At 41.9% G+C, this 23,150-nt stretch overlaps 2 protein-coding genes and 1 long non-coding RNA gene across 4 annotated transcripts in view; 2 read left to right on the plus strand and 1 right to left on the minus strand.

Moving 5' to 3' along the window:
- Positions 1 to 1,431: 1,431 nt before the first annotated feature.
- On the minus strand, positions 1,432 to 15,599 carry LOC145715752 (uncharacterized). 2 transcript variants are annotated; one of them, XR_014138177.1, is made up of 4 exons: positions 15,357 to 15,599; positions 9,319 to 9,434; positions 4,970 to 5,072; positions 1,432 to 1,782 (listed from the first exon to the last, which is right to left on the minus strand). It is a non-coding gene; the product is annotated as an uncharacterized LOC145715752 (long non-coding RNA). The 2 variants fall into 2 exon arrangements; XR_014138178.1 differs by having other exon boundaries at positions 4,970 to 5,037; positions 15,357 to 15,597.
- Positions 15,600 to 15,668: 69 nt separating this feature from the next.
- ADPRH (ADP-ribosylarginine hydrolase) lies at positions 15,669 to 22,881 on the plus strand. The gene is made up of 5 exons (XM_078453047.2): positions 15,669 to 15,772; positions 16,625 to 16,724; positions 17,893 to 18,218; positions 19,275 to 19,635; positions 21,029 to 22,881. The coding sequence occupies exons 3-5, from the start codon at positions 17,906 to 17,908 to the stop codon at positions 21,441 to 21,443; spliced, it is 1,089 nt and encodes a 362-aa protein (XP_078309173.1). The 5' UTR covers positions 15,669 to 15,772; positions 16,625 to 16,724; positions 17,893 to 17,905; the 3' UTR covers positions 21,444 to 22,881.
- The window catches only part of PLA1A (phospholipase A1 member A), a 33,904-nt gene continuing 30,077 nt past the window's right edge, over positions 19,324 to 23,150 (plus strand). The window contains exon 1 of the mRNA XM_060639904.2: positions 19,324 to 19,435. The gene's annotated coding sequence lies outside the window, so the exon portion shown is untranslated. The remainder of the gene's footprint in view (positions 19,436 to 23,150) is intronic.

The following is a 23,150-nucleotide window of genomic DNA, read 5'->3' on the forward strand; positions in this document are numbered from 1 at the left end:
TCTCTTCTTTTCTTTTCTTTCTTTCTTTCTTTCTTTCTTTCTTTCTTTCTTTCTTTCTTTCTTTCCTTCTTTCTGTGGGGGGGGGGGGAGCGAGCAGGGGAAAAGCAGAGAGAGAGAATTCCAAGCAGGCTCCACACTGGCAGTGCAGGAATATGGTAGAGATAACAATAGTTTTCTATCTAAATTTGTAGAAATGTGAGTCAATTTAGAGGAAAAAAAAGACAGTAAATATGATACATGAATATGGTAAACCTTGTGAATATGGTATAGAAATGTCTGAAATATTGACTTCAGGCTATTAGAAAGTAAACTTCCCTGGAAAAAAAAATCAAGTTTAAGCTGCCATCTATCCTAATATTTTTCAGTGTTAAGGAAGGCACTGAAATCCCTTCATACTAAAAGCTGATATGGAAGGATGACACCCTCTGGGTGTCCGCAGGGTGGGGAGGAGTGACAATCATCATGAGGGAAGAGAAGGAAAGAATAAAGTCTCTTCCATTTCATGACTGTGCTCAGGCTCTCCCCAGGCCTGGACCTCACCTGGGGGAATGTGTCCCAATGCTCAGCTAATGCCCTAGCCTCAGAAAATTGCTGACTGCCTTTGAGACAAGTCTTACGCACACGTGTGAGTAGCAGCTAATACAATGTGATCTGATAGGTCCACCTGTATAGTATCTCTCCTGGTAGCATCCACAGCGTTAGTGCCTCTCTGCTGGGAGATGGAGCTGTTTGGGTTGAAGGGAGGGTCTTCAAACTGAGATACCTCTACCCCCAAAGTTGCCTGCACATTTTCAAAGGGTATGCAGGCACTGGTAATTTTAAGACAATCCATTTCCAGGTTTTCAGTTTCTTTATGGACTCTTTCATAAAACTTACCTGCAGTGAGAAGGACCTTGTCTTTCTCCCTGTTAGAGAAGAAAAGGTCACCTCTGACTCAACTTTAATGTCACTATGATACAGTGTTCTAGAAGGTGAAAAAACTTCAGGGTGCCAAATAAAGAGACAATTTGAAATACTGGTGTTTTAATCAATATTGCCTTCTTACCTCAAGACAATATCAGCCCAAGGTAGGGGGGTTTCATGTCCCTCCCATCTTGGCCATGTTTCTGTAGAGGTAGAAACGTGGCAGTAGAAACAGATGTATTGTAGAGTTGGCATGGCAGGAGAGGCAGCGGCTTCTATTTAATAAACATTGCCTCTTCTACTTCTTGTCTATTGGCAAAGGCACCATCTCTCTGAAAGCAGCCAGAAAGAGCAAAGAGAGTGTGGGTAAGAAATGGGGGAGGCAGAGGCACCTTGCTCCACGCCAGTGATAAGTTTGTGCCAAGGTTCAGTGGCTGACTGCTCTTAGAATATTCAAGTTCTACAAAGCATGTCGGTAAGACTTTATATGACAGGGGCCCACTGCATTTTCATCTTCTCTGTTAAAAAAAAAAAAAAAAAAAAAAAAGCTTGGTGAGCATTTTCATTCATCTGTGTCTTGGTCTGAGCCTCAGCTGCATATTTCGAATAATGATGAGGAAGGATGTTAACAACTTCCACTTTACAGTTGCAGTGACCTTCAGCCTCTCAGTGGAGGGGATGAAATGCTCCTCTGGCTCCTTTCCCTGCTTCATTCAAAGTTGTTTATAACCTGCACCCAGCATGGGGTGGCAAGATCTAGGCTTTAAGACCATGGTCCTCCCAAGTGGTGCCATAGTCTGCTAAAGCTGGTAGAAACGTTATCAGTGTAAGAGTGGTCTTCTCTTCCTCTCTGAATGCTGTCACACGCTTTCTGGTTCTCTGAAATGGAAATCACTGGAATTCTTAAAATGAAAAGAACAGTGGAAATTCAGAGTTAAACCTTGTCTAAATTAAGGGCTCTATCCCCAATGCCCACTGCTCCTCTTCTGCCTGCGTTTGGCATTACATTTCTCTCTGCCTGAAAACCTTGACTGTTCCTTAACTTTCTAGGTGCCTTTCCCTGTCTCTCTGCCCATCCAAACATCTTCCTTCCTGAAAGGACCAGACCAAATGCCATTTCCTCAAGAAGTTGTCATTGATTCTTCTAATCCCCATCTGCTCTTTCCTTTCTCTTTGTTTCTAATGTATGTACCACTCCTTTGGCATGTCAAGCCAATTCCCCTCAAATGTATGGAGTTTGTACTGTGAACCTGGAACTGTGTCAAGCAATAGGGATGCAAAGAGGAACAGAATGGGAGAAATAAGAACAAGGTAGAGGGGCCCTAAGCAAAAGAGGCAAGAGATAGCAGAGAAAAGGACCAGAGCAATCAGCTGAATAGGGGCCTGCAGAATAGGAGTCCCATACCTCCTCCAGAGCAGTAGCTCACTTCTGTAAGTCATGATTTCCCACCCTTGGATTGGGAGATCCATCCACCAGTAGATTTTGAAACCTTTGGTTCACTTTCTACCAAATGGTCATTGGCCTCTCTGCTTCTCCCAATCCTGTTGGGATTTCCCTCCCACAGGGACAGAAGCTCAGCTGGCCAGCTGGATCCCCACGATCCCCTCCTAGGGTTTGCAATGGGCCTCTGGTACTCCTAACAGACTTGACTGCTCACTAGGCTGGCTCTCAGTGAGTAAAAATACAGCCTCCAGGAAATGGAAAGTAGCCACTCCTATGGTGAAGCCTGGGGTAGAGAATCTAGAGTGAAACCAATGACTTCACAATGGCAGCCGGTTTAGGCAGGTTTCCTAGTGGTGTCAGGCCACTAGAGAGTCCCTCAACCTCCTCCCGTGGCCACCACAGAAATCAGTCCAAAGCTGAAGGGATTTAGTCTGAGAGCACTGTTAAAGCTCTTCACTGGGGGCACCTTGGTGGCTCAGTCAGTTAAGTGTCTGGGTGAATCAGTCAGTTAAGTGTCTGACTTCGGCTCAGGTCATGATCTCACAGTTTGTGGGTTTGAGCCCCCTGTTGGGCTCTGTGCTGACAGCTCAGAGCCTGGAGCCTGCTTCGGATTCTGTGTCTTCCTCTCTCTGCCCCTCCTCTGCTTGCGCCCTATCTCTGTCTCTCTGTCTCTCTCTCAAAAATGAACAAACATTTTAAAAAATGTTTTAAAAGCTCTTCATCAAATTCTGCCTTTATGGTGGGTACTTGCTCTTCTGCAGAGGCTTCAATTCCTCAAATTCCTTCTCATATTCAAACAGCAGCTAAATATCTATGCAAGGTGTGCTTTAAATGGTGCTGTTTCTGGGAAGACCTGCTGAGAGATAAATTCCCCTTTCTAATCAAGCCATGCGATTTCTCTTTAATTTTATGAATAGAGTTCAACTACTACTCCCCATCTGCCTTTTTGAAATCTGGACACTGTGACCTTTTGTTTTGGCCTTTTGGTTTTCCCCTTCAGTTTATATTACATTGTCAATAAGAAACAAATGGCAACTATGACTTCACTTTTCAGAAAAATATTCAAGGAAGAAAGGGGAGAAGGGGGAGGAAGGGAAGGAGAGGAGAAGGAGGAAGAGGAAGAAGAAGGGGGAAGAAGGAGGAAAGTAAAGGAGGTTGATTACTCCATTTTAGGGGTGCATAAGTAGCATAGAGGGCTTAAACAGTAAATAACACCCTACTGTTAAAATCTTTAATTCACATGACCTTTAATTCATTGAAGCTTGCTTTCACGGCACTATACAGTCCCGTTGTGAAAGCACCAAGATCATTTCTAGTTTCTCTTTCTCCTGCCTGGTGATTGGCTCCTTTCTATGTTTCTCAGGAGACAAGGAAAATAAAATAGAAAACTGAAAAGAGTGGCTTTTGTAAATTTGTTAACAGCTCTGGTGGACAGTGTGGGTAGGGGGAGGGGCAGCCAACGGCTGTAGTGACTCTTAATTCCCCCAAATCCTGGACTGGCCAGGATTCCAGAGCAGGTCCCTACCCTCAGGCACAGAAGCCTCGATTCTCCTGGACACAGTACTTGTCTCTTCTTTTCTCAAAGGATCACGCAGTAACATGCTGCAACGTCCTTTGAAGGGAGCCCTTACCAGTTTTGTCAGAAAAAAAAAAAAAAAAACAAAAAAAACTTCCCTAAACACAACCAAACTATCTCCTGCTTTAATTTAAGATGATTTTCTCTCATTCAGTCATCCACAGAAGTGGGGAGCATTTGTGTCCATTATAAGCCCGAAACAAATAAACAGAAACACTTCAGGGCAATAGAGCATCATCACCAAGCTCCTCAAAACGACGCCTGTGTGAAACAAAATCTCGGCTCTCCATTGCTTTTTTTCTCTGAGTTACCCAGTTTAGCATCCTTTCTGTTGTTGCCTGTTACTTTTCTCTGGATCCATTTTCTACATGTAGTTAACCAGGCTCATTTAGAAAGAATCCACATAGATGATTCCTGGCCGTGGTATGTCATACTTCCACTCATTATTGCCACAATTTCCACAAATATTTTGTTGGCATTTTCACCATACTGCAGATGCATGTTTAGCTAGTTGCTCTGGGGATGAGCAACTGTGCCTCAGCTCGGGAGAATATGCCAACCTAAACCTGCATCTTCACTTTCACTACTACTACTTCTCCTTCTCCTCTTTCTTCTCCTTCTCCTCCTTTTTTTTTTTTTTTTTTTTTTTTTTTTTTGCTTCTCCCACGTGCTGGCTGTTTGGGTTATCACTGGGCTTCTGGCAATTTTAAATTGTCTTCTTAATTATGCTTCAAAAATCAGCCCAGGTGTTATTTTTTCCGGACGCCTTCTCTGAACACTCTTAAGATGGTAATGTCTCTCTCATATCTGCCGACCTTGTATCTTGAACATTCCCCCTTGTCACAGTCCTCATGGCCTAATGTCATTATACTTTACCAAGTCTCCTCTAGTAGCATGATTTTTGCCTTACCTCTGTAACTTTGGGGAGCACCTGGCAAAGCACCTGACACATTTTATGTGCTGTATAAGTAAGGGTTCTCCAAAGACACAGAGTCAATATGTATACATATGGAGAGAAAGAGATTTATTCTGAGGAAGTGACCCACCTGATTGTGAAGCCTGGCAAGTCCAAATCTCTGGGGACCCAGGAAAGAGCAGATGCTGCAGCTCAAGTCTATTGACACAAAATGAATGAACCTTTTAGAATTTCTAAAAAAGAAAAAGGAAGAGAGTTTTATTCAAGCTCAAGTTAGGACAGCTGCCTGAGATACACAGTCTTCACAAAGAAGAGAGTGCTCCAGTAAGGGAACATTTGATGTAGGGTTATATACATTTATTTCACACAAAAAGTTACAAATAATTAGATGAAGAACATTTCAGTAAGTTGTAGGCCTTCTCTTAATTTTCTAGTATATGCAAGGGGCTATCTGACTTTAATCGTGTGGGAACAGGGAAATTTCTTACTTTTTCTTATCTTTTTTGCTCAGAATGCACCTCTTTGGTTATTTTCTTCAATGAAGTAGATGTACAATGTGTACCCTGGGCAGAAATAGAGCCCATGCTTTGAGGTTTTGCCGAATCAATTTGACTTGGTAAATGTTAAAGTACAGCTTCCCTAGGAGCATGGGAGCCTGGCCCACAAACATTAAAAGTTGAAAACTTCCTTTATCAAGTCAGAAGACAGTCTGCTGTCAGACTTCCTACTTCCTTGCTGGAGGTCAGTCTTTTTTCTATTAAGGCCTCCATACTGAATTGGCCAGGCCCGATTCTGTCATGGAATATCATCGGCTTTACTCAGTATCTACTGATTTCAATGCTCATCTCATCTAAAAAATACTTTCACAGAAACATCTAGAAAAATGTTTGACTCAATATCTGGGTATTATTGCCTAGCCCAAGTGAATATGTTCACCAAGTCTTCTGAATTGAATTGATATGTGGACAGCTGCTTTGGGCTTCCAATGTCTCCTGTACTAGCTTTTTTCTGGTTTCTTCTAAAAAGCCTTTACTTCATCCCCCCTCCCCCAACTTTAATTCATTTTAACAAATGTATATTGAAATCCTATTCTGTGGTATGTTTACCTTTGAATCTTTTAGTTATTTTGCGTCTGCAAGAGTTCAAGGGGCCCTGCCTATTAACCATTTCCTGTTAGCGCTCTCTCAATCTCTTTTTTTTTTTTTTTTTAGTTCTCATGCTTTAACTAGGTGTGGTATTACACAATGAAGACATGAAGTGGCAAAGACTTGTTTAATACCCTGTTTTTCAGTTATCTGTCCTTCTGTTTCCCTTCAAATGAACCAGTTTTGACAATACTGCGGTTGGAGAGCAACTGAACTTCAGGGCCTCATTTTCTTTGTATCAATATGAAAGGGAGTTTATGCTAGAGGCATTACCTTATCTGAGCATTTGGAATCAATTATGCTAAAAATACTATCACTAATGACAGAAATGCTTACAATGTAAAGCTTAGTGGTTAAAAATAGGATAAAAAATTGTATATACAAAAGGACCCACATTTTTTTCAAACACGTGAAAAAAATAAAGATTTTAAGTATATACAGTATGAGTGATGAAATGTGAGTGATTATGTTTTTTCTGTGTTTTCCAAAATTTTTTTACACATATAATATGTAAAAATTCTAATTGTGAAAGATTAAAAGTTTCCCCTTAAACTTCTCCTGGCAAACTCTCCCATTATCCTCTTGAGAGGTAATCATAATCATTATTAACAACTTGATGTGTATCCTTTCAGTCATTTTATACACACACACACACAGCTCTTCTTTTTTTTTTTTACATAAGACCATATATATTCTTCATTCTCAAATTTGATATTTTTACTTAACAAAATATCTCTAAGCTCTTTCCATGTGAGCTTGATTATTTACCCAAAGTCTACTGATTTAAATATCCACCTCATGGTTTTAAACAGTTCCATAATTATGCCATGATTTAGGAAAAGGAAACACAAACTTACTTCCCTGTAAACAGATATTGAGGTTATTTCCAACTTTCAGGTATTAGAAACAATTCTGCAAAGAACATTCGGGAACACTTATCTTCATGAACAAGTGTGGGTATTTCTTTTGGAAAGATTTTTAGAAGCTTTCCCAACATTTCTGCTGAAAGTATGCATTACTTTTATCATTAAAAAATGTAAACACTGTATTAAAAAAACATTTTAAAAATATCATGAGTCAGCAGCCTAAAATGAGATCACATGGCTGGGTTCACTCCATGAGAGAAGGTCCTATGTCATAGCATATACCTGGTAACAGTAGGTCTTTAATGTCTGTAGGATATATAAAGATCACTCCTGGACATTGTTAACAACTCTTTAAGAAAAGTGCCATTATTTCCACCTTACAGATGAAACATCTCAGAGATTAGGTTTGAGTCCCTCAAGTTTGTTTCTCAGCAAAAGCCTCAAAATGGCAAATAATACTGAATTGGTGACTAATGAAGATACTTGCAATATGTCTTCCTCAATAAAACTGGGGATGGGGAACTAAATCTTCAATGTCTCTGTCTTTCCAGTATCTACACTAATGTCTAGCACTAGTAAAATGCCAGATAAATATTAGTTCTTGGCAGATTAGCATTCACTCTTTCCTTTATGAACAAAATCTTGATTTTTGTATAAGTATCCATCTCTCAGGGAAGATGTTTTATCCTTGATCAAAAAACCCCTCATAATCTAACAGTGATTGGTTTAGTCTTGGAGGGGAGCACAGGAGGAGGCTTTCTTAACAGCTTCTTCATCCTTAAAAGAAGAGATACTGTCTTTTCCCATTGGACATTGTCTGTAATTGTAATTGGACTTTATATCTGTCAGAGATGCCAGCTTGGGGACAAAGCTAACACAGTGAGACTAGTGGGGCAGAGAGATGAAAGGAACTGGATACTTGATGATAACAAATAATTAACCCTGGGGATTTCTGTTATATATATATATATGTATATATATATATATATATATATATATATATATATATATACATATATATATACATATATATGTATATATATACATATATATATATATATATAGTAAGATAATCTACATATGTGTAGACATTTTGTTATGTAAGATAATAAGTGTCTTTATTATTTAAGCCTGGTGAGTATGGGGAGTGTTGGGGGGGTATAGAAGAGTGTAATGGTTATTGCAGTTATTTGGAGCCAACTGACAGATTGTTCTTTTGGTTTTCCTGACCATGTCCTTGATGTCCTTGATGAGAAACATTTTCCAATGTTTGACCAAGAAGAAAAAATGTCAGTAGGTGTTGTCAACCTTAAAAATAAAATAGCCAGTTATTTTACCAGCAAAATGAGTTTATGCAGGAATAGAGGAATTGCAATTTGGGACATGCAAACTCTGGTAAAACATAGTCAAGATCCAGAGAACAAATGAGAGGGGCTTGCTTTTATAGAGGAATGGAGAAAGTTGGGAGGGGTGGTTTTGAATGAAAGTTTATTAGAGGAGAGCCAGAGTTCAGGGTTGTGGCTACTTCTCAATGGTTGAGATGTGGCAGTTTCTCACGGGCTGGGTTGTTGCTGGGCAAGAAGAAAATCTTCATCCCTCTAGTTGGGGTAGTAAAGGAAGCTGTATATAAAATAAACTGTAATGCATGGTATATGCATAAGAGCTTTCCTCTTCAGGGCGGCCTGACTCCATTTTGAATGAGGCTTTCTTTTATTTATCTTCACATTTCCCCCTTTTGTTCAAGACATCTCCTTGAAAGCATCACTGATCAAGAGTCAGTTTTTCTGCATTTAGTGATTTTGTCCCTTGGTACCGGGAAGGACCTTTCCTGGTTGTCATGTCCCATGTCAGAGGGAAAGTGCACAGGTTGGAGAAAACATTGAGGTCACATTTGAGTAACAAGGAAGGGTAGGGGAAAGAACTCTCAGGCATTTCCCATCTAAAGTTTATATCTTATCAGGGTCATAAATAACCATTGGAGATCATCTTGAAGTGTTGAGTTGAGGGTGAGTAGCATCACCCTATTTGGTATGTTGCTTCTACAAAGGTTTGACAGGTAATGGGTACAAAGCTTAAAAATGATTATACAAAACAGAATTAAAAGCAATGTGACAAATCCAGTTTGTGAGATGGTTCTAAACTGGGAACCCCAACCTGAAGGTAACCAGAAGCCAAAGGACCATGGATCATTACATGAAATTTATTATAGCCAATGTGCTTATTCCCTAATTTTATGCAGTTGGGCATCTACATCCCCAGAAGAATTTATCCATGTGCAACAGGTGGTCTTGCCTGTTCAAACCCTTCCTTGTTCAACACGTAGATGATTGAGGGCCATTCAATTATCCAAAACTACTTTAGGCAGCGAGTCACATGACTGTGTTTGGGCCCCTATTGTCTTGGCTATGGTTGGTTAACTCTCCCAATATCAGGGACAGATTTCTGGTCATGTGTTCATTGGTACTTACTCTGGTCCAAGGGAGAAAGTCTTTTCCTCCAGCAAACCCAAAGTCCTGAATGCCTTCTGGAAGTTCCTGTTTAAGATGGCTGTGGAGGCTTAATGGGGTAGACCAGTAGTAGGCCTCTGGTTTGTTATGAAGAGAAAACAGAACAGTAAATACAGGAAGAGCACATTGTCCTTTGATCCTCCAGCCATCATGACAGTGAGCTGCCCAAGTATAGGGGCCATTGCCAAAACCTCCTCATATGAGGAGTAGCCAAGTGGAGTACATAGGGCTCTCTCACAAGTATTAGTATTTATGGACCCTTTGGTTGGTAATGGAGGCATTAGCATCATTCAGCCAAAAGTCAAACAGTGTTATTATTACATATTGAAAGCCCACCCTAATACATGGGTTTGAAAGCAAGCCTACAAATAGTCTGATTTATGCTGAATGCTGTGCAGTATCTTTTATATATATTTTTAATGGATCTCATTCTCCCACTGCAGGATTGGGTTAAATTGAGGTAAGGAACACAGGTATATGGATTTAGTATTCTAACTTTATAAAAGGGACCTGTGGAACAATTGGGCATACAGTGGCATCTGGGATTTCAGCAAAATTCATTACAGGTTGAACTAAGGAGTCACTGCTATAATGGACAGATTTGAGTTTTCTGATGGCAAATCTAACAATTGGAGCAGTTTCCCCCTTTTACATGGGATTGGCAAATGCATACAATGAAAGAGAGATTGAAGAAAGGGTGAAAATGAGCAAGGGAAAGAAGGTTTATAGGCCTTGGCTGGTTATCTTAGGAAAGCTGTCTCCCTCAGCTGCCATCTGCTTCAACTCCTGGAAATCTTTACTTTCAGGTCACCAGTTGATGTGCAGGCCCAGTTGGGGTTTGGTGCATTCTTTAGATGTGACACATGGGTCCAAGGGTTATTCCCTAGAGTTTGGCAGAATTAGGGTTTGTAAACAGCCCCTGCTAGGGGTTGTTGCAATGAAGTTGAAGAGAGTCTAGTCTGTCTTTTCCAAGAGAAAAAAACCTCTGGGTTATAAGGAGTAATGCTTGAGGTATTCACCTCCTGGGAGTGTACTATGGAAAGATGGTTCTACTAAAGCATGGTTATTTTCAACAGAAGCAATTAGGTCTTTATACTATTGAAGTATATCTTCCTTTAATCAGCTGTATATCAAAGGACACAGGAGCCAGGTGCATTGGGTGCCCTGTGATTATCAAAAAGGGTGCAAGTGTATGAGTTCCGGAAGGTGTGGACCTAAGACTTAGAAGGACTGATGGCATTGCCTTTGGCCACAGGGTATTTGAGGAGTCTCTACAATTTTTGCCAACTGAGTCTTAATGATGCTATTGGTACATTTAACTAGATGTGAGGATTGAGGGTGGTAAGCACAAAGTGTTGCACAAGTGTCCAAGTAGCACAGACCTTCTGATGCACTTGACCAATGAAGTGAGTTACCCAGTCACTATGCAGTTCGAGGGGGGTTCCCCAGCTAGACATAATCTTTTCTAATAGGATTTTAGCCACAGAAGGGGCAGTAACTTGCCTAAAAGGAGAGAAAACATATGTCCAGTGAGAAAACATACAAACCATGACTAAAACATAATTTTATCCCTGAGGTGGAAAAAGCTGAATGACATCCATTTGCCAAACCTCGAGTGGCCCATTGGGGAATTTAAAGTTTCCAGCAGCAGCTGTATTTTGTATTTCTCTAGGTTGTATCTGGGGCAGGTGGAGCAAGCAAAATAAGCACTTTTTGCAGCTCTATAGGTATTTTCTCACCAGTTCATAAAAGTTATAATTTTATCAGTGGACCAATGATTCAATGCATGTACAGTAGTCAGAAATGGGAATTTTAAGGCCTCTGGTAGGACTGGGTTTCTATTTGGGCCAAACCAAACTTCTCTTTTTATTGAACCAAAAGTTATTAGATTTCTAATTTTGTTTTTGCATTTCTGGGGACAATTGTTGAGCCTCTCTAGCCATTTTTTCTAGATTATCATTGGGGGAACATCCTTTTGGACCATGACAGAGGCTTGGTTGTTGATTCTTTTGAGAGCAGTGTTCTTTTATGTATGTATGTATGTATGTATGTATGTATGTATGTATGTATGTATTTAATGTTTATTTTTTATTTTTATTTTTTTTAATGTTTATTTTTTGAGACAGAGAGAGAGAGACAGAGCATGAGCTGGGGAAGGGCAGAGAGAGAGGGAGACACAGAATCCAAACCAGGCTCCAGGCTCTGAGCTGTCAGCACAGAGACGAACATGGGGCTTGAACCCACGAACTGTGAGATCATGACCTGAGCCAAAGTCAGATGCTTAACTGACTGAGCCACCCAGGTGCCCCTTTAATGTTTATTTTTGAGAGACAGAGAGTGTGTGAGTGGGAGAGAGTCAGAGAGAGAGGGAGACAGAGGATCTGAAGCAGGCTCTGTGCTGACAGCAGGGCACCTAATGTGGGGCTTGAGCTCACAAACTGCAAGATCATGACCTGAGCCAAAGTCAGACGCTTAACCAACTGACACTCAGGAGCCCCTAGAGCAGTGTTCTTGGTGGAAACATCAGCAAGGTGGTTTGGAATGCCCAGGGACCTGAATGACAGTGAAAGCAGCTAGTAAAAGTATAGCATCTAATAATTGTATGGCACATAATAAGCCTCACTGTTTCTGTAGCACTCCAAAGTCATGAGCCACTCCAAAGGCATATCTACTGTCAGTATAAATATTTGCAGTTTGCCCTTGGCTAAATGCAGGCCTCAGTTAGAGTACAATTCGGCCTGCTGGGCTGAGGTAGCCAAAGGCAATGGTGCCACCCAAATAACTTCAAAAGGAGTTGCAGTTGTATAGCTAGCACAATATGTATCATTTTCACCTTTTAAAAAGAAGCATCAGTAAACCGTGAAAGGTTAGCATTATTCAGAGCAGTTTCTTGTAGGTCACTGTGGGGGTCAGAAGGAGATTTGTCGGTATTAAGCAGTCGTGACAGGTTTTGTCAGTGGAAGAAGGGAGATGAAATAGCAGGGTTAAGGTTATTACGGTGAGGAAGAATCTTGGGAGAAGTGGTTAGCAAAAAGATTTTACAGGAGGCAAGGTGACTAGATGAAAGGTGTTGAGTATGGTGAGAATTTAGAAAGCTTCTACCACGTGGAGTACAAGAATAGTTGTAGGGGAGGAATCTCATGATTATTTCTTCAGTGGCCTTGACTGAAAGGACTGTGGCAGAAATGGCTGAGACAAGGAGAGGTACCCTTGTACCATAGGGTCTAGCTGTTGGCTATAATACTGTTTGGGTCAACGGTGGGCCCCATGTTTTTGGGTGAGTACCATAAGAGCATTCCCTTCCTTTTAACATAGAAGAGAAGTTGATAATTGGGATGTCCAAGGGAAGAGGGATTTATTAAGCTTTCCTAAGACTTTAAGTCATCTTAGTCTTCTTAAATAATACAGTCAGGTTTATAGATTTTAGTAAAACTTATAGGGATGGGCCACAAGAGAGAAGTCTGGACAATTTCTACAGTCAGTCGCTAACTAGCTCCAAAAATCTCATTGTTGGTATTTGGTTTTTGGTTTTTGGTTAAGTTCAAGATGACACGAAGCCTATTTGGATCTAAATGTAGTCCTTATTCCAAAATCAGGTGCCCTATATATCAAACCTGAGTTTGAACAAACGACAATTTCTTCTTGGAGACTTTATGTCCCTTTAAGGCCAAAAGCTTTAACAAATGGATGCTGTCCACCTGTGAAGAGGCTCGAGCAAGGATCAGAGAAGCAAGTCATCTACCTATTGTAATAGGGCATAACCTCCAGGAAATTTTAGGTCATCTAGATCAGCCTTTAAGGTTTGTCAAAAGGAAGACGTTTCACATGAAAATATGCTCAACATCACTCATCATCAGGGCACAATAAGATACAATCTCACACCTGTCAGAATGGCTAAAATTAACAACCAAGGAAACAACAGATGTTGGCAAGGATGTGGACAAAGGGGAACTCTTTTGCACTGGGGGGAATGCAAACTAGTACAACCACTCTGGAAAACAGTATGGAGGTTCCTCAAAAAATTAAAAATAGAGCTACCCTAAGACCCAGCAATTCCACTGCTAGGTATTTATCCAAAGGATATAAAAATGCTGATTCAAAGGGGCAATGTTTATAGCAGCACTATCAACAACAGCCAAATTATGGAAAGAGCCCAAAAGTCCATCGAATGACAAATGGATAAAGAAGTGGTATCTATCTATCTATCTATCTATCTATCTATCTACCTACACATGTCTATACACATGTATATATATACATACACACACACAGTGGAATATTACTTGGTGATCAAAAAGAATGAAATCTTGCCATTTGCAACAATGTGAATGGAACTAGAGTGTATTATGCTAAGCGAAATAAGTCAGTCAGAGAAAGATAAATACCGTATGATCTCACTCATATGTGGAATTTAAGAAACAAAATAGATGAATATAGGATAAGGAAAGGAAAAATAAAATAAAAAACAGGAAGGCAAACCTTAAAAGACTCTTACAGAGAACAAACTGAGGATTGCTGGAGGGGTGTTGGGTGGGGTGGTGGGCTAAATGGGTGACAGGTATTAAGAAGGGCAATTGTTAGGATGAGTACTGGGTGTTATACATCAGTGATGAATCACTAAATTCTCCTCCTGAAACCATTACTACATTATATGCTAACTAAGTTAGATTTAAATAAAAGGTTTTTTTAAAAAAGGAAGAAGAGGTTTCAGTATTGTTGTTCTTCCCAAGTAAGGCACAGATACTAGCTGGCCTTATGCACTGGGATGCTAAAGAAGGCACTACATAAATCAACCACAGTAAAAAAAAAAAAAAATATGTAATTTCAGCAGGGATGGAGCTAATAAAGTATGGGGATTGGTAACAACAGGGTGGTGAAGGATGACAACACTATGCCTCAGAGGTCCTGCACAAACCTCCACCTGCAGCCATTCAGTAGCATGAATGAGTCAGTAGTCTAAGTGATACCAAGGTCCACAGGCATCATAAAGTAAAAGGAAACTAATGGCTAAGAACACCACCAGTTATTATTTATATTCAAGCCAAAGACACACTTTCTCATGGATTTTTACGGAAAGAGCACTGTGTAATATGCAGAATATTTATGAACAGACATCTTAAACTGAAATAGTTATGAGTTTGATAGGGATGCTTATTAAAAATGTCCCTCACTAGGAAACTTTCTCTGACTACATCTTCAGAGGTTGAGTGCGTTGATTTTTGTAAAGGATCAAAAAGTCACTTTGGCTAACGGTGGAGGCAGAGGTGGGGGTTTGACTGGAAAAGGGCACAAGGGGACTCTCTGGAGTAATGAAAATATTCTGTATCTTGATTATGGTTATAAATATAAACTCATTGAACAGCACACCAAATAAGTGCATTTCACTACATGTAAATTGTATCTCAGTTGAAAACAAAAACTCTCAGACCTAGTCTGGGTAGTTATAGCCAGAAAGATATAGCATAGAAAATTAAAGACATAGCAAATTAAAATTTTGGTGTATAGACTTCATATCTATGGTGATTCTAATTCTTTACAAAAGTGACATTAATTTATTCAAACAAAAATACTGTTAGTTTTTCTTTGCTTTTATTTACTATCAGGATTCAAAACTTCTAAACTGCTACCAAATAAATGATGAATTTACATTAACTTAATCCTGGGGCACCTGCGTCGCTCAGTACCTTGAGCATCTATCTGACTTTGGCTCAGGTCATGATCTCACAGTTGGGTTCATGAGTTCAAACCCCACATCCCACTGCTCAGAGACTGCTTGGGATCCGCTGTCCCCTTTCTCTCTGCCCTTCCCCCTGTTGCGCTTTCTCAAAAAAAAAAAAAATCTAAAAAATTATTAAAAATATAAAAATAAAATTAATCCTTACAACCACCATAAGAAGTAGATGCTATTATTTTCCTGTTTTATGGGATGGGCTCAGAACCCCGACAAAAGCCTTGCACTCCGTACCCTTTCCCCAGTATTTGGTCACACACTGGCTCACCAGAACCCAGAACAGCTGGTCAGAGGAAAGGCCGAAGCGTCATTAAGGGGCTACAGGTGAGTTATGGACACTCGGATTGAGAGTCTGGCTCCCTGAGCCCTGACATTCCGAAATGCCAGGCTCTACCCAGCCCTGTCCCCAGCCCAGGTAGCCAGTGACGCAGGTCCCGTTGCCCCTGTTCGGGCGCAGAAGGCCACAGCGCTGCCGGGAAGGCGAGGAGCTGTTGTCCACGGTCTGTTGAACCTGCGCGCGGTTCCCTAGCGCGGCTGCGCGGCTCCGCCCTTGAGCTGGGCGCTCCGCTCGGGGTGGGCCGTGAGTCACCACACACCGGATGCAGCCAGGCCTTCCGCGTACCCTGAGCTCTCGGCGCTCGGCCCCTCCCTGGTCCCGCGCGTGTTTCAGTACTCGGCGATCAGGTACTCCTCCCCGCCGTCCTCCAGCACCTCAGCCGGCGCCCTCCTCCTGGCAGTGCCCGGGCCTGCCTGCCCTGGGTCCTCCAACTCGTCCTCGGGGACGAGGACCCGCAAGTCCAGCCCAGCGTTCCAAGAGCGCTCGCCTCTCCGGCGGTGAGCAGGTGCCCACCCCGCCCCCCTGCCTGGGCGTTTCTCACCCTCCTCCCCACCAAAATAAGTAAATAAAACGAAATCAAAAAGGGGAAGACTGCCAGGAAGAAGGTGTGCACAGACCGTAGTTTTGAATTTATTCGAATTTATAGTTTGGGGGCGAAGAATGTAAATGGCAGAAGAGTTTAAGGACTAACTGTGTTCTGAAAGCAGGAGGGTGACATGTAAATGTTAACATGTACATGTACATGTTAACATTTCCAAGGAAAGAGATGGTCATCGATCCCCCCGCCCCCCCAGCTTGCAACGCACAAAAACACACATTCACAAAAAAACACACATTCGGGTGGAGCTAGAAGGAATTGCAGAAAAGAAGCTGAGAGCATACCGGGCATTCAAATGTGGTCCTCAAAAGCCAACTAAGCCTAGTCTCTGAAGGTCTCAGCGCAAGATGGGACCCTCCACTCTCCTATTTACTGATGGGAAAGTTGAGGTCCAGAGTGGGTGGTTTGTCCACAGTGATGCACCTGATTCTTGGCAGAGCCAGATCCAGGAGCCTGAACTCCAGTTCCTAGGCATCGTTTATAAATAATAAAATATGTAAATAACATTTTATAAATACCCTTTGTGAGTCCAGAAACTCAGCAAGATCCGTAACTCGGTTTTGGTATGCTCAACCCATCTTCATTATTTACTCTTCTCCAGGTGCTTGCCAGCCTGCATTCCCTGGCCCACAGCAGTGCAACTGAAAGGGGACTCCTGGAAGTCCTAGGACTTGAACACAACCCTGAGTAAAAGGTTTTAGGTAAGTGGAGGGGAGGAAGGGCGTGGTGGGTTCCAGGAAAGAACTTGAACTGAGGGGGAAGTTAGCAAGCCCAACTGCAGCTAGGCACGTTTAAAAGTGCCTGGCCTATGCGAGTGAAGTAGGTGGATAGAGTAGGGGCAGATGGTGAAGGGCTTTGAACATGAATGCTGCAGGCGATACGATACAAACAGAAATTGGAAATGCAACTACAGGGAAACCAGCACTTCACCAGGGATTAGATCCATGGAGGGAATCTGAGATCCCAAGACTGTTTAAGTCAAATCATTTAGCAGGAAGACAAAATTAAAATATTGCTGTTGAAAGGAACGTGGTGGGGAGAAAGTATTCTAGTTGAATAACAGAAAAATCTTTTCCCCTGGTTGCATACGAATAATAAAAATGGTGCTTACTATGTGGTAAACACTGTTGTAGGTGCTTTACAAAAATTTATTTACTTCTCACAATAAACTGGTGAGGTTGTTACTATTTTTGTCACCATTTTAGAGATGTGGAGGCTGAGGCACAAAAAGGTTGCCCAAGGTAAGTATATCTGTGTTGAGGCAGAGTGGCCTGGAACCGGAAGATTCGGGTCTCAGTGCCTCCATTCACTGGTTGTGTCAATTTACCATCTCTGAGCCTCAGTTTTCTTATCTGTGAAATATATACACTAATCCCTGCCTACTACTGAGGTAGAGAATATGCAGGTGCTTTGCAAACTGTGCATTGTGATGCCAGTGGAAAGTACTATTATTTAATAAAGGAGGGATGCACTTCCAAGGCCAAATCCCAACTAAAAAGAAAATGACAAGCTTGGTTCGACTTGCAGAATTTAATGGGCTTGCCACTCAAAGAGAGGCAAAGATGGAATCAGTTAAAATCGTTGGCTGTGGAGTCAGATGGACCTAAGCTGGAATCCCAGTCCTGCCACCTATTAGCTTTGTGACCTAAGACAAGGCACATAACGTCTCTGATACTGTGTTATCTTGATGATCCTCAATTTACTCACGTATAAAATGGGTCTAATACATTCCTCATAGAGCAGTTGTATTACATGAGATGCACTTAATACAATGCCTACAATTAGTAAGTGCTCAATACAATGTAGAGGGGCCCATTATTTTTTCCAATTCTTTTTCCTCATCCTCTGTATATCTTAATATTCCCCCAGACACCGCCTCATCATGTGTGAGGGACTGATGGAGAGGTATGTGGCTGCCATGGTGCTGAGCGCAGCTGGAGATGCCTTAGGGTACTTCAATGGGAAGTGGGAGTTTCTTCGGGATGGAGAAAAGATTCACCAGCAGCTGGCCCAGCTTGGTGGGTTGGACACCATAGATGTGGAGAGGTGGAGAGTCAGCGATGACACAGTAATGCACCTGGCCACGGCAGAAGCTCTTGTGGAAGCTGGGAAAATCTTGGATTTGGCTCACCTATATTCCCTACTTGCTAAGCATTACCAAGACTGCATGGGAGACATGGATGGCCGAGCACCAGGTGAGTGCAGCCACTGGAGGTCCTGGCGGTGGAGAATAAAGCAGCCCCAAGGCAGTCATTTAAAATGTTGATTGAGATGTAAACATCAAGGAGACAGTTATATTTTGTAGTTGTGACAAAGATAGAAACAACCCAGATGTTCTTTAATTTATTTATCTGTAGTGACACATTCACAGCCTTTTAAAATAATGCAGATAAATATCTACTGATATGGAAAGATATATTAAGTTTAAAAAAAAAAAAAAAAAGGATTACAAAACACATAGGGCATCCAAAGGCTCGTTGTTGCTCTGGGCCCATTGCTCCTTTTCCGAGGCCTGGTGCTCCTCACTCTAGAATCCGCAGCCTCTTTCTGACATTCAGGATCTCTAATCCTCAGGTTCCATTGGGTTCTTTAAAGGCTTGGGCTTGGAGTCTGATGGTTTTTATGGGGCCACTGATTAGCTGGTTATGTGATTTTGAGCCAGGTTCTTAATTAAGCTCTGAGCCTCAGCTTATTTATTCATTTTTTTAAAATATTAATTTATTTTGAGAGAGAAAGAGAGCACATGTACATGTGCAAGCTGGGGAGGAGCAGAGAGAGAGAGAGAGAGAGAGAGAGAGAGAGAGAGAATCCCAAGTAGGCTCCACGCTGGCAAAGCAGAGCCCAACATAGGGCTCAATGTAACGAACCGTGAGATCGTGGCCTGAGCTGAAATCAAGAATTAGATGCTTAACCGACTGAGCCACCTAGGGGATCCCTTTGCTTATTAATTTAAACAAGACAATAATATGTTAAACCTACCTTTTTGAGTTATTGTGATGTCTCAGTAATAACTGATAAAGACTCCAAGACTCTATATGAATCTGATTCTTTCCTAATAATCATACTAAGGGTTGTACGGAGAGTAAAGGACAGTGTTGGCTTGGGGTTTGGAGTTTGGGAGCGTTCATCATCATACTTTTTTGGCTTTCCCTTTCCATCAAAGAAACTTAGAGACTGATCTTGGTTCTGTCTTCCTGCCAGGGCCTTTGCTTTGGTTACACTGACCCTCTGCTCTACCTGACTCTTCCCAGGGGGTGCTTCAGTGCAGAATGCCATGCTACTGGAGCCAGACAAGGCCAATGGCTGGAGGATTCCCTTTAACAAGCACGAGGGCGGCTGCGGGGCTGCCATGCGTGCTATGTGCATCGGTCTCAGGTTCCCCCACCACAGACAGCTGGACACGCTGATCCAGGTGAGCATCGAGAGTGGCAGGATGACCCATCACCACCCTACAGGCTACCTGGGAGCTCTTGTTTCTGCTCTTTTTACAGCCTATGCTGTGAACAACAAGCCTCCCAGGCAGTGGGGAAAAGAAATGATGGAGGTGCTACCAGAAGCTAAAAAGTACATTATCCAATCAGGCTACTTTTTGGAGAAGAATCTTCAACACTGGTGAGTTGGTAGGCGCCCGCTCCTGCTAGAAAATGATTGCATCTGTGTGTGCACAGGCATGCACACGTGTGCCTAGAATTCATAGATCAAAGCACCATCGTGCTTCTCACCATCTAGTTTTGCTGTCTGCTGGGTTCAGCACCCCCAACTCCAGCCCACCTGCTAAGGATTTCAAGTTCAGTGCCAGCAGTGGTTGCCACCAAGTAGCCAGGTGAAGACCTCAATGAGTAGTTACACCTGTGGTGCTTCCCTGTTGTATAGGGATCCTATTTTGTATTCCACCTTTCTATAGTTTTTTGGCTATCCTATACTGCTATGAACTTCCCTGCTTATTTCCTGGAACTTGTTTATTCAGTGTTGTCTTGACACACAATATTTTGAAATCTTTGGTTAGAGTGCCCAAGAGATAGGCTTTTTTCACCAGCTAATTAATAAGGGGTAAGCCACAATTTCCCTTTTTTGTGAGTTCACGTCACATCACCTTTCTTAGAATAAAAATATCCAGAAACTTTCTGCTGAAATCACTTAATGGTCATGATGTTCCAAAGTTCTATCTTAAAAAAAAAACACAATAGAAGTATGTAAGGAAATGATGTGTTAATTAGCCTGACTATAGTAATCTTTTTACTGTGTATCAGTATATTAAATCATCATGTTGTATACTTTAAATATATACAAGATTTCTTAAGAAAATAAAGTAAAATAAATAAGTTCCACCCTTGAAAGGTGACCCTTGACATTATTCTCAATTCAGGAAAAATAGACCTTTATTTCTCACCTTTACCTTGCTATATATCTTCTTTATTCAGCAACAGCTATCAATGCCTTGTTTATATTAATCCTTGGCAAAAATTTATTGAATGAATGCCACTTAGAGCTCATTTTTATTTTTTTAAAATGTTTATTTATGTATTTTGAGACCGAGGGTAGGGGGGGAGGGGAGAGAGAGAGGAGAGAGACTCTTGATGTGGGACTCAGTCTCACAAACCATGAGATTATGACCTGAGCCAAAATCAAGGCTCAACTGACTGAGCCATCCAAGTGCCCCTCCTTTGATTTTTTAAAGCATTTCTTAAAAAGTTTATTTCTTTTGAGAGAGAGAGGGAAAGAGAGAATCCCAAGCAGGCTCTACACCATTAGTGCAGAGCCCAGTGTGGAGCCTGAACTCATGGAACCATGAGATCATGACCTGAGCCAAAACCAGGAGTCGGACCCTTAACTGACTGAGCCACCCAGGCATCCCTCATTTTGATTATTTAATACAATTTTGATATTAGTACAAGAAGTTGAAGTCATCTTGGAATTTTCCCTATTCATACATTTATCTGCTACCTTTCCTTATGGTTTTCAAATTTATTTTTTCAATTGACTGTAGAATTTTTCCTTCCTACAGGTCCTACTTCCAAGACCAATGGGAAAAATACCTAAAACTTAGAGGGATTTTGGATGGCAAATCAGCCCCTACCTTCCCCAAGCCCTTTGATGTGAAGGAGAGGGATCAGTTCTATACCTCCGTGAGCTACTCTGGCTGGGGTGGCAGCAGTGGACACGATGCCCCCATGATTGCTTATGATGCCATCCTGGCTGCAGGAGACTCCTGGAAGGAGCTTGCCCATCGAGCCTTTTTCCATGGTGGAGACAGTGATTCTACAGCTGCTATTGCTGGCTGCTGGTGGGGAGTTATGTATGGTTTTAAAGGAGTGAGTCCCTCCAACTATGAGAAACTAGAATACAGAAACCGGCTGGAAAAGACAGCCAGGGCTTTGTATTCTCTTGGGTCAAAGGAAGATACTGTAGTTACCCTTTAGAGAGATGTGACATCATTTCTCGTGGTTTCTCCTCTTATGTAGTCCAGTTTCTTTTCATTTTTTTCCAAAGTCAAGAGTTTTAACCTTGTACCCCAGGAATTTTGAGGTAATATATCCCTTGAGCACCTGAAGCTTGTCTTTCCAAATTCATCCTGTCCCCCCTGACTCTGTCCCTCTTTCTGTCCTTTATCTCAGTTGATAGAAGTCAGTATCTCCCCAAGCTAGAAGTCTCATGGCCCCATATTTGAGTCTTCATTTTCATCACCTAATCTTTCACTAAGTTTTTTCTGTGTGTTTCAGGTTGAGTTCTCCAAAAGTGGACTTTGAGACAAAGATTCAATAACAAGTAGTTTATTTGGGAGGTGATTCCAGGAAGCCCTGGTAGGAAAATGGGAAGTGAGACAGGGAGGAGAAGGGAGGGAAGCCAGCACAAGGTGTGATGAGCAGGTCAGCACTCTGGCCAGTTGGGACTAGTCCATCTGGGTTCTCTGTAAGGCACTCCTCAAGAGTTGTCCCACCCAAGGGGCAAGCAAACCTGGGGTGTCCATCCGTCACCTTCCATTTGGCATTGGTTGAGGACCACTCCTAGGGACGCTAACTCCCTGGTACTTCTTGGCCTGTCTTTTGTGCAAGCCAGACACAAATGTCTTCAGGCAAAGACTCAGAGGTGCTTGCAATGGCAAGCTGTACGGTGCATGGGAAGAGTGAAGGAGGTATGTGGGGTCCCAATAGCATCTGCCAGATGGTCTGCCTCCTAAATGTCCTTCACATCTGTTACTCTTTTACTTTCTTGCACCAGTATTTTTCAGTTGGATTTCTGCAGTCCAGGCTACTCAAGTCTGGGGAGATGCTGCTCCAAGCTGTACTCTGTACTTTGCTGGCCATGACACTTAACGAATTGCCAGTTTTGTTGTTTTCTCTTGGCTTGTCTTTACTTTCCTCTAGACACAACCTAGCAAAGTGCCTGGGAACATGGGAGGTACTTGATCAGTATATATTAAATGAATGTTGTTAATTACCTCCTGTCTGGTCCCTTAATTCCAGTCTTGCCTTCCTCCTTGCCCTCCAGAGTTATCTTTACATATCAGTCATGCTGAACTTCTAATCATGTTCCAATGAATACTCACCCCCTTTCTCCATTTCTTAATGCTCTTCCCTCTCCTTTTCCACCTGGTAGATGCTTACTCATCCTTCAAGCCCCAGCTCAGGTAGAACCTTCTGGGTGAAACTTGCTGTGATTATTCGGGCACTTGGCCACTTTCTCCTCATATACCCACAGCCTTCTGTCTCCAGGCTTGTCACCACACTGGTCCTGTTGAGTGGTGATTGGGTGTCTTCTGAGGACAAACTCAGGTTCCTTGTGAGGAATTATCTTATTCTCTTTGTGGCCTGTCTGCTGGCCCATGAGAGACATTCAATAAATAGGAGGTTCATCAAATTGTGTTGATGTGAATGCTTTCAACATGCAGTTCCACATCTGTTTCAGACACATCTGTTCAGACACCTGCTACTTCACGGTTGCCCAGAGTGACCTGTGATGCACTGTGAGAGACGGAGAGTCTGATGCTTTAACCATGCACATGTGCTGACCTACACAGCTCTGTATTTGAAGCAGGACTCAAGCAAGGACATGGAATTTATTATCCTTTTATACATAAAGGGAGAAGGAAATTCCTAAGTTCATTTTCTGTCTCAAAAAACTCTCAC

This window comes from Panthera onca, chromosome C2 (assembly GCF_046562875.1).
Source record: "Panthera onca isolate mPanOnc1 chromosome C2, mPanOnc1 haplotype 2, whole genome shotgun sequence".
Taxonomy (NCBI): domain Eukaryota; kingdom Metazoa; phylum Chordata; class Mammalia; order Carnivora; family Felidae; genus Panthera; species Panthera onca.